At 39.8% G+C, this 10,960-nt stretch overlaps 1 protein-coding gene across 4 annotated transcripts in view; it reads left to right on the top strand.

Moving 5' to 3' along the window:
• The window catches only part of RBM33 (RNA binding motif protein 33), a 99,210-nt gene extending 90,689 nt beyond the window's left edge, over nucleotides 1–8,521 (top strand). For all 4 annotated transcript variants that reach the window (XM_064434341.1, XM_064434412.1, XM_064434472.1 and 1 more), the window contains 2 exons: nucleotides 1,537–1,625; nucleotides 1,807–8,521. In XM_064434341.1, the coding sequence (XP_064290411.1) occupies nucleotides 1,537–1,625; nucleotides 1,807–1,855 (138 nt within the window). In that variant the 3' untranslated portion in view covers nucleotides 1,856–8,521. The remainder of the gene's footprint in view (nucleotides 1–1,536; nucleotides 1,626–1,806) is intronic.
• Nucleotides 8,522–10,960: the final 2,439 nt, after the last annotated feature.

Raw genomic sequence — 10,960 nt, forward strand, 5'->3', positions numbered from 1 at the left:
TTTCCCAAGGAATCCTTGCTTTCTCCAAAGATCTGTGGTGCTTTTTTAACAGTCTAGGTGGTAATACAGACATTTTGAAGGTGAAGTTTCAAATCCTGAAGACTGACCATCAAAGGGCTGGAATCATCCAGGAGTGGGGAATGCAGCTGAGTTCCAGGCAAAATGCAGGAGCAAAGAATTATGGTTATACTTATCCATCAGGAGGTCATAATCTAGAAAAGTTTTAAGGTGTTCATATATGTGCATTTGTCTGTGTGTGTGTATATATATCCCAGTATAAAACTGTATTGCCTTTATGTAGAAACTGAGAGAAAAGTAGAATGTTAATAATTCTTTATTCTGCATCCAAAGCCGTGAGAACAACTGGGAGCTGAATCAGAACAATTCTGTCTTTAATGTGCTGCAGCATAGGCTGTTAAACATCCAGGACTTTCTGTGAGATGTTGGAATCACTGTGGTACTGTGAAATTTTGATTGAAGCCTTCAGATCTGTTTTAACCTCATTACTCTGAAATCTCTGGCCTGTGTTCACAGGCAGCAGGATTTCAGGATCATATTTCCATCCTGAGTATTCTGTGATGCTGAATACTTGCTGGATGTTCTCACTGATTGTTGGATATGTAGCTATTTAATGTGTAAATCCTCATCTTCTTGAATTTCTCAAGTGTCATTTGGAAAATTATTTTTTTATAACTGAAGGGCTAACTCAAAGCATAAACTTTAATCTTCATAAGGGTGATAACATCTCTTAACCAAGGTCACAGGATTGCTCTCTGGGATCAGCCTGACCTGCTGCAAGCAGGGAATAAGGACATGAGTTCTCCAGAGTCCTGGCTGAGGTGTGCTGTAGTTCTGGAGAGCTCAGTACTGGGTAGAGGGTTTGTCACAGCTAAAGCTTTGTGAATTGCTGCTCTCATGGTGTGGCACATGTCAGATGGACTTGTCTGGGGAGGTGAGTGTAGTGTGGAGGACTTGGATGTGGTGACCTAACCCATCTCAGTAGGGTTTTGTGGGGGTGTCTGCCAAAAGCTGGCCACTTGTTTTATAAAAACTATGTGAAGATATGCAGTTGAGAGAACTTGCCAGTTTTTTTTCTGTTTCTGCCCTGTTTATCCTGTGGAAAGTCCTGATCCCTTAACGTACATCAAGTAAATGACTCCAGGTGCTCGTGTGGGCGGTTGAACTCTGACCAGTTGAATGCTTCTTACTTCGTGGGAGTTTGGCTGTGGGGATTGGCTCATCTGTGTGGATTGAATTGAAGAGTTGTCACCTTTGCTTAACAAGTGATATTCTGGGTTTTCCCGGTGGTGCAGTTGCTTAAAGCACCAACTCAAACACCATGAGCTGGGACCCTGACTGCAGTCTCAGAAGTCTCTTTCCAGTCTGTTCTTTTATTGCCCACAAATAAGAGAACAGAAATACGTTTCTGAATAAAGAACTACAGCAAAATTTCAGTCATTTCATGCAAAATAAGGGAAGTGAAGTGGATCTTGAAGTGAATATTAAAAATATGTTTTGGCTTTTTTGTCTCTGCAGAGTTTACAGATGCTTCCCCAGCAACGGAAAGCCATAGCAAAATTCAAGGAGCCAGCACATGCTTTAGCATTTCAACAGAAATTCCACAGGTAAATAATTAAGCACTGCTGCCACCATGGTTCCTTCCCTCCTTTCAGAAGATAAAATCAGTCTCCTCTGGGTTGGTGTTTCTTTAATCCAATCAAGCATCTGTTGATTAGTGACCTTCATGGAAGCTCCATGCCAGAAGCAGTCTAGCACCACATTTACCTTTCTTTTAACTTTTAACAGGCACATGATAGATCTGTCCCACATCAACGTGGCGCTGATTGTGGAGTGATGTCTGCTGAGAGAAGTCCCTGCACCAGCCTCAGTGTACTGTGGAGCTACAGACTCAGAGAGGAAAACCCATCGTGTTGGGAACCCTGTCAGCTCAGTCTGTAACTGCTCTGTTGAACTACAGAAAGCACCAAGGTGACCTCCAGGAGAGGTGAATTCAAGAGGAGCTGCAAAGGTGGAATTTCTGTTCAGTTTTTTCACATTCTGTTGTAACCACATGGAATTATAGAGGTTTTGTTTTTTTTTTTTCAAAATGCTTTTGATGCATGTAGACATTGTTCTTCAGGATCCTACTGTGTGACCACAGTGACTTGAGAGAGAACGGTTGCAGCGAAAGATTTGAAAAACTTTCAAAGAATAGCAAAGAATATTTGATAATGGTTGCTCTTATCTTCAGTGCAAGGTATTTGAATGAAAACTCATTTTTCTAAACAAATTAGTTGCATTGTATACCTGAGAGCACAGAAGGTATTCTTGAATAGATTTGAACATGGTCTGCTTCGCTGAATAGCAGTTTGCTGAGAAGCTTTGGAGGTGACACTGGAAAATAGTTTTGATCTTTGTAAATAAGTCTGTGCATTTTTCTATTCCAACGTAGACTTCCATTTTCTCTTTCCAACTCCACTTATTCCATAAAACCCTGTGTAGGAGGACTAACACTGCTGTATTTTCCCTTGGTTTTTAAAAACAAGGATCTTCACCCTTCAGTAGCATCGTGGGTAGTGAACGCTGAGTTGTAATTAGGTTGTTTTAAATAACTGCCAGATGCAAGGAAAAAGAAGTATTTGGTGGGTCACTTCAAAAATGTTACACAGGAAGAGTGGTGCATTCCTGATAGTTCTTCTGGGCTAGTGTTTCATGGTTGCCTCATGCTTTATTTTGATCAGGTTTTTTTCTTTGAGATTTATTTTGTCATTAATGCTGAACCGTAAGAAACCCATAACTGAAGGGCCTTGTTTTGATGTGGTGTTCCTGATGCATAAAGGACTATAAGGACATTGTGAATCTCTGATGAACATGTCAGTTCCCAAAAAGGCCATGCAAACATTAAGGAGCTTATATTTTATTCAAAGTAAAAATTTGTAATATTTCCTTTCGGTTAGAACCATCCAGACGGGGTTGCCAAAGTAACAATTTTTTCAGTTACTTCTGAATAAACTTATTAAAATGTCATCTTTATATTGGATTTCAGTTTTTATGAACAATTCCTTAGTTTTTAGACCATGATGTTTTGCTTCATGCGTTATTTTAGGAATACTCTTAAGCACTCCACCTACTTTTTGAAAGGGAGACTTGCAGAAATGTGGGTTTGTTACCTGAGTGACTGCAGAAGAACACTATGGGTATGAAATAAAAGAGCTGCAAATGGGGTCCAAAATAGGCATGCCAAGCTAGAAGGGATGAGCTAAGCAAATTTGTAGTACCTTTTTTTAATAGTAACTTTTTTTTTAATGATTTAACAGCACAGATACCTAATTGGCTTTCTTCCACTTTTGGTCCAGCTTTTCAATTAAGTAAAAGTTACCAAAAATAATGAGGGAATAAGTACTATCAAAAGTCTTCTAGGTAGACCTGCTCTCTGTTCATTGAAAAAATGTAGAATAATATGGCACTTAGGAAATATTAAGTCCATTTAAAACTTAGTGACAAGACACAGTAACAGAATGAGAATATTTTCATAGAGGTGAGGTTAACACCCACCTGTATAATTCATGCATAACGTTTAATGACAGCCACAGTTGCTGTACATGAAGTGCTGTCAGTGCTTCAGGACAGAGCTGCAGGTAGGAATGCCCAGTGGGATCAAGCCCAAAGAGCTGCAGAGTGATCAGCCCAGGCTGTTGAACCCCTCACACCATTAGCTCTGGGACCCCTACACTGCCTCCTCAGGTTATGTCACTTTTATCCTTAAGAAATAACTGCTGATCTTTAAAACAAGGCATTAAATAGTTGCTCATCCCACTGTTAGGGAGCAGCTTCTCTGCAGCGAGCAGGACAAGGAGACATCTCAGAGTGGAGTTACAGGAGTGCGTGCCTGGAAATCTGGGATAGATGCAAACTCCAGACAGGCCAGCAGCTGAGTTCAGCAGTAGGAACATCTGCAGTTGATCAGCTGTCCTGTCAGAAGCAAACATTATTGGGGTTAGAGGGTTTCTTGGAACCTAAGAATATGGGTTTGATTCAAAAGTCAAAGAAGTTTGTAGAAATGCTCCTGCTTTGGGTTTTGAATCCAACCCAAAGATCCTGAGGTTCAGCCAACTTAAGTTTTAAACATTTTTATTCAGTTGGGTTTTTAACTTTTTTTTTTTTGAGACAAATGTGTGGCTTTGGAATAAAGACACGAAATGGCCTCATATCTATTTAAATGAAGGAGTGACGTGAGCAGTGCCTGTTTAATGAGTAGATGCATCCTCTTCAACAGCAGTTGCAGGAGATTTATGCTTGTGCATAGACAGGGTATGGGTGGATTGCTGGGGATTAATTCAGCTGCTTCCTGCAGTACCTGGGTACCTTCCTACATGTGAACCTACCATATGTATGTATGTCTATATTTGTTTGATTATACACATACATACATACTCACACCCTCTGTTGTCACCACATCTCTCTAATGTCCAAAAAACCTCAGAAGTAAAAGTAGCAATTAGGTGAGTCATTTTTTAAAATGTTTGTGTTCTCTTACTTCTCAAATCATAACTTAAAGGTGGATCTGTTGGCATTGATCAGTTTGGGTGATACAGCTCCTTTAGATCCATTTGTTGTCTCCTCCCAAAAACACCCAAAGGAAATAGAGGTAAAGCTAGACAGACGTGTTCTTGATGTGTTCTCTTCAGCACAGAGTTAAATCTGAGCATTTTAAGTTAACTTTCTTGGAAGATCTGTTGCAACCATTATCTTGTTCTTTCTTTGTAGTGAATTCACAATACGATGCAAAATGGAAAAAAAAAAGAGAAGGTGTTTAATGTAGTATGTAAATATTGACCTTTTAAAATTAAAATGCTACTCAAAGTGCTTACAGTCAACCACATCTTAGCTATTTGTTAGTTTTTTGTGTTGTCTTATCTAAATTTAAATGGATATGGTTCCATAAATGTTGATGTGTTTTTGTGTATATCTTCAAATTTTTATAAAGATGCTAGTAAGTCAATACATATATCCTGATCTGTGTATTATTTGTTCAGTTTTTATTAGCATAATTTTATAATTATTTAAATAGGCATCTCCAGTAGGTGGTTATATGAAGTCAGCTTTTTTTTTTTTTCAAATTATTTCATTTCCATCTTGTACCACTGGAAAATTCACTTTATAACTATTGATATTTTGCCTTGACTAAAATATTGAAGTATCCATATGATCTGTGGTATTTTAGTTTAATGTTCTACCTTTTTTTTTGGTTTGTTTTTTTTTTAATTAAAAAAAAACCTAAAACAACTCTGTCCTTTAACTTCTGAGGGAAAACACTCTCAGACCAAGGCACGGGGTCTCTCTGGGTTTGTTCCATTGTGCTGTTTGCAGGTACAATCAGGTCTGTGGTGTAATGCTGTCCTCAAAAGTTGGGGCTGTTCTGGTTTCCCAGCTTGGTTTCACACACAGGGCAGGTTGGGGCAGGCTGGTGCCTCCCAGTGTGATCAGTGCCACGCCAGCCTGTGGTGTGCTGCTGGGGATGCTCAGGCTCCTTGCTGCAGGCAGGGGCACCAGGACAGGTCTGTAGCATTTCCACAGCCAGAGGGATGCTGTCCTCAGCCCACACCTATCCCCAGTGTGACTTTGGGAAGGAGGAGTGGATACAGGCACCTCCTCTGCATGGTATCCTTGGATATCTAATTTATCCCCCCCATTGAAATCTGAAGATTTGCTTCAGGTTTCTGATTTTCTGTAAAGAAATCCTTCTAGCCTTTAAAATGCCAAGCAGACTGAGCATTTTAATTCACTAATGTTAGGTTTCCTTTGCAAAGACAAGATGAGAGTAAAACTGAAGGTTATTTCAGAATAACCTTGGAGGTCCTCAAAGTTGGGGGTTTTTTTGGTTTTTTTTTGTTTTTTTTTTAACGTCAGCTACTGGGGATAAGAAAAAAACCTTTTACTTGGTGCTATATTTTTTATCTTTTTTTGAACATAGTATTTTTTATCTGCATAGCTTGAAATGATGCAGTTTCCCTGGAAGCTGCTGCAGGCCCTGCCTGCTGTTTGCACTCATTAACTGCGTGGCTGTCTGTGTGTGTGGGTGTGCCACCCTTGTACCTGGGGTGAGAGGGGGGTGGGAGGCTCTGGGCTTTCTTTTGAGAGTTTTTTTTGGCCTGTTGCTGGTTTTTGTTTTTTGGGTTTTTTTGGTTTTTTTGGTCTGCTTGGGAGATACCCTGGATTTGTCCTCTGGCATAGTATTGTGCTTTTCCTGTCCTTTGTGTAGTACTGTGTCTGTGATGTGAGTCAAGGTACTTGAAGGTAGAAATCTGTGTCACCTGTTCACTGTCAAAAAGGCATTTTTTGTTCAGAGAGACATAAACTTTTTTTTTAATGCATTTTTTTGTGGTTTTGGTTTTGTTTCTTTTTTTAGCATCATGGTAGATGAGAAATTAAATGTAAAGGAAACAAATCCTGAACAGAAAGTTAGCTGTATTATAAAGGTCATTTAGGGTAACATAGAGCTTTTGTTTCAATGTTACCTTAAATCATGCCTTGTCCTCTAATTAATTCATAAACATAATACTTGAAAGTATTTTATCTTAAAATAGTATCGAATCCTAAGGATTTTCTGTAAGGTTTTTTTGTAACCTGATTTTTAAGCATGGAGATAACTTACTGTCCACATGAGCACAGGGGCTTGTGTACAAAACCAGATTCATATTGGATCCTTGCGTATGCCAACTTCTGGTGTGATATGGTTGGGAAGGATCATTTTGTTCTTTATAACGCTGCTTTTGGCAGGGTTGGGTTTTTTAATTTCAAACAAACAAACTCCCTTTTCTACTTCTCTGCTTGTTTTGGTGGAAAGTGTGGTCCTTATTGCACTAAAGAAAACCTCGAGGGGAAAGTTAATCTCACAGGGTCTTTTAGGTGCCTTTGTTGCTCTCTGCTTTCTTGGTTCACTGATTTTTCTAACTAACTGGAAATGGGCTTTATAGATACACTTTTTCAACAGGTTACACTGCTTTTATTTCATGCAACAGCACTTGTGTTCAGTGGTTTTTACCATCTAAACTCTAAACAGTATTGCAGATTAAAAATACTTTTGTAAAGGAACCTGTGTGCAGTTAAATGTAGCTGTATTGCAATGTTGTATGTAGTCACTTGGAAGATCACAGTTTCAAACACTGCTGTATTGATGTTGTGTTTGTTCAGGATTTTCTTTGTGTGCATCTAATGGATTTTAATATGCATGGTATTTTTTTTCCCAGTGTCTGTCAGGCTGAGATTGGAACCTTACAGTTTTATCTCTATTTTGAGAATAACAAAACCATTTGTTTGCAGGTTTTCTTTTTCAGATGATGAAACTTCTTTCAGCAGTTTAACTTCTAATTAATAGACATTTTTACTTACAGATCCAGCAGAGACCAGATGGTAACCCTTGTTTATTCACAGCTGATCTTCTGTACCATTGCATATAATTATATTTATAAAGGAGCGCTCGGATTAAGTCAACTTTCTTTTTTCCTGTGGTACCCTTTGCCTCTCTGCTATGCTTTTTCTCATTTTCATCTCATTTGCCCCCATTTTTCCATTTCCATTTGTATCCTTGTTATGTTCCTGCCCTTTTCACTCCCTGTTCATCTCTCTGCTTTTTTTCCTGAGTGCATTTCATTCAATCTTTTACTGTTTTCTGTTCTTCCAGCTCTTTTGAGGGTGCTTGAACCCTACATACCCTGCCCTGAAATCCAGCCTACCACACTTTCCTTTGCAGACTCTGGTGCCTGAAGTTGAGGTTGCTTTGATACAGGTGTCACCCCTTAGGCCACGCTGCCCATTCCAGAGCACTGGAGAAGCACCATTAACACTTTTGCTTTGCAGCTTTAGCCATGCTGGGGAACGTAGACATTTCCTTTACATGCTTGAGCATTTAGCCAGGCTAAACAGGATTAACAGCTGTTTTATCCTTTTCACTTTTTCAGGAGCTCTGTTCTTGAATTCAGTGATAGTAATAGCACTTTTTGTTATTGCCACATAGAAAAACCAACACTGTCGACACGATTCTGCCTCCTATTACTATTACTGAATGTGATCCTTCCTAACCTGTAAAGTCCTAAGCAGTGTACACATATATACACACACACATATTTATCTGTATCTGGGTGTTTTGAGAATCATTTCAAATGTACTGCTCTAATCTGGATTGCAGAGTTTGTTTATTAGCAGTTCAGGATATAAATTCAGCAGCCGACTGTGTCATACTGACTGCACTGGGAGTGCATCTGCCTCCTGTTTCCTACAGCACCATCTGCACCAGGTGTGCACTGCTGATTGCTTGGGTGTAATACTGGACTATTCCAAATCCTCCACGTGCATAAGAGATCTTTGTCGTACCTGTTTGAGTGAATGTAAAAATGGAAACACAAAGATGATCTCGTGTACAAGTTTTTTTACATGTATTTCCATGTTTGAAATGTGAACATGTAATGTGAACATATTTATTGTACCTATAATATGTCAATAAAACCTGATCTTTATCATTTCCTGCTTGTTGTCTCTTCATGTATGACTTCAGACTTGTCAAAAAAGGCCTCACACACTGGATTATTTTGCCATTTTTTATTATGGTATCATCTCTGGGCTTACTTTTACATCAGCAGAATAGCACAGGGCTCTTCACCAGAAAAGGTGCCCCAGATGGAACAAAAGTGGCTGAGGGTAAAAGGAACTTGTGCTTGTGTGGCTGGTCTGGAAGATAAGAGGGGTCTCTTTTTAAAGAGATAACATACATACAGGAGGAAAGCTTGTGAGTGTTAAAGCTTTTCTGGTGCTTTTTAACCATACTGACATGTCTAATGAAAGATCTCTGCTTTCAAATATTGCTTATCTTAATTCATGCCATAAAGAGGAGCTCTTGGCAAGCTCAGTTTGGTAACCATCAATTACTTCCTGAACACAATTATATCAACATAAATGGAGGCTAATTCCACTGGTCTGCTGTAGATCAAGAAAAGAGGTCAGAATCAGCTGTCTTGCACTTCATAGGGCTTTTTTAACATTATTCACAAAGTTAAATGTAAAATTCCTGTCACTGCAAGTAGCACCTGTGATGCAGTGTGTACATTTCTAGGGAAGCATTGCTAACTTGTCACATAATCACTGGGGTGTATCTCAGGAGAACCTCGTTACGTGGGCAGACTGATGACACCCCAGGTTAGCCTGGTGGAGGGCACACAGCAGCCAGCAGCACAGTGACCTCAGAAGGCTCATCAGGGTTTAAAAATTGCCTCTGATTCAGTGATTTAAATAGGGAATTCAGGATAAATACATAAGAATAACCTTCTTTGTGAGCAAAGTTACAACTTAGTTTTCAGCCTGTGATTTTGTCATTATTAACAGTAGGAGCACACTGTAAATATCCCACTGCAGCATCACCTCTTCCACATCTCCTCCTTTGGACAAGGTTCCAAACTAAAGTAAAACTCACCAAAATCCCTCAAAACCCAAACTTAATGAGTCCTATCTCCTCACTTCCTTGGACCACCTTTCTGTGCCCCTCTCAGTCTGTAGTCTTGGGGCAGGAATTTGTGTTTTAGTGAAGCTGAAGCATCCCTGAGCATTGACTCCAGTCCACTCCTGCCCTACACTGAATGGATTGAACATTGCACAGCACAGGGGAAGAACAAACCCCCTTTTCAAGGGGGTAGGTGAGGACTGGGCACAGAAGTCTGTTGGTCTTCAGAAGTTAAAGTGTTGTGATGAATTTGTAATTTTGTAAGATTGCAGGATTCATGCAGGGATGTGCTTTGGGAGCTTTAAGGCTAACAGCCAGGGAGAGAGGGATGAAATCAGTGTGGCTAAAAAATGGTTACTGAGGGGATGAAAAGGGAGTGACCAAGGGAGGTGCAAACAAACCTTTAAAATCAAATGTTGAGATGCCTAGTTGTGTGCTTCAAAAATTGGTCTTGATTGACCTTAATTAATTTGTAATGATTTGGGCAGGACGAGCTGGAGCGTGCTCACCAAGCGTGTTGGGAGACAGATGAGGGAGGGCTCAGCTGAGGAGGAGGATCAGAGTATCTTGGAGGAATTGGATGAGCTGGAGAATTAGAATAATAGAGGTGAGATTAAATTTAATCTTGCAAAGTGCAAAGCTATGCACTCTGGTATTAATAAATACGGATTTTTGCTGTAAGAGTCACTGGGAAAAGAGGAAGAACAGTGAATTAATTGCAGATATCTGAGCTATAGATTGGGTGATCTATGAGGAAAGGACTGCTGCCTTTTTAGGCTGGGTGCATCAGGCACTTCCAGAATTGAGTTATTAGCATGTGGGTGTGTGGCATGAAGATTTAGTGCTGGACTTCAAAAATTTTGCAACCCAATCAACCACCTCCCTACTGCCCTAAGTAGTAACGCCCTGTGAATATTTATTTTGGGAAGATTTTTTGAATGGTTTATCTATCAAAGACTTCCTCTGCTTTTGTTCTACACATTCAGCCTTTCAAAGACCAGGGCTTAAGCTACAGAAACCATCCTTCCTTGGGTTCAATGAGAATTGACTGGTCACACAGTGCCACTGCTCCTTGGTTTCAGATATCAATTCTGGTAACTGCTGAATATACATTAAATATTTTCACCCATCTGTGCTGTTCTGAAAAGATCCCAGGGGGATGTGTGCCTTCAACTGGTGAAAAATTAAAGATGCTGACCAGGAAAATTGTTCTGTGGAGATGCTTTTGGCATTGGGGATGCTGTGGGGAGAACATGGGACTTAAGCATTTCTACTTCTTCCAGTTCTAGTCCTGTATGCCACTGATTGTTACCTAATTAACAATCTTTTCATCAAATTAATGATGAGAGGATTCTCCTTTCATAAGAAGGATTTTAAGATAGCACAAGGATGGACTGAATAGCCCCACAGCCTTTTCCAATCCTGTTTTCTAGGGTCTCAAACAAATCAGGCTGCACCTTCTGTGGC

The sequence above is a fragment of the Passer domesticus genome, chromosome 1 (assembly GCF_036417665.1).
Source record: "Passer domesticus isolate bPasDom1 chromosome 1, bPasDom1.hap1, whole genome shotgun sequence".
Classification (NCBI taxonomy): domain Eukaryota; kingdom Metazoa; phylum Chordata; class Aves; order Passeriformes; family Passeridae; genus Passer; species Passer domesticus.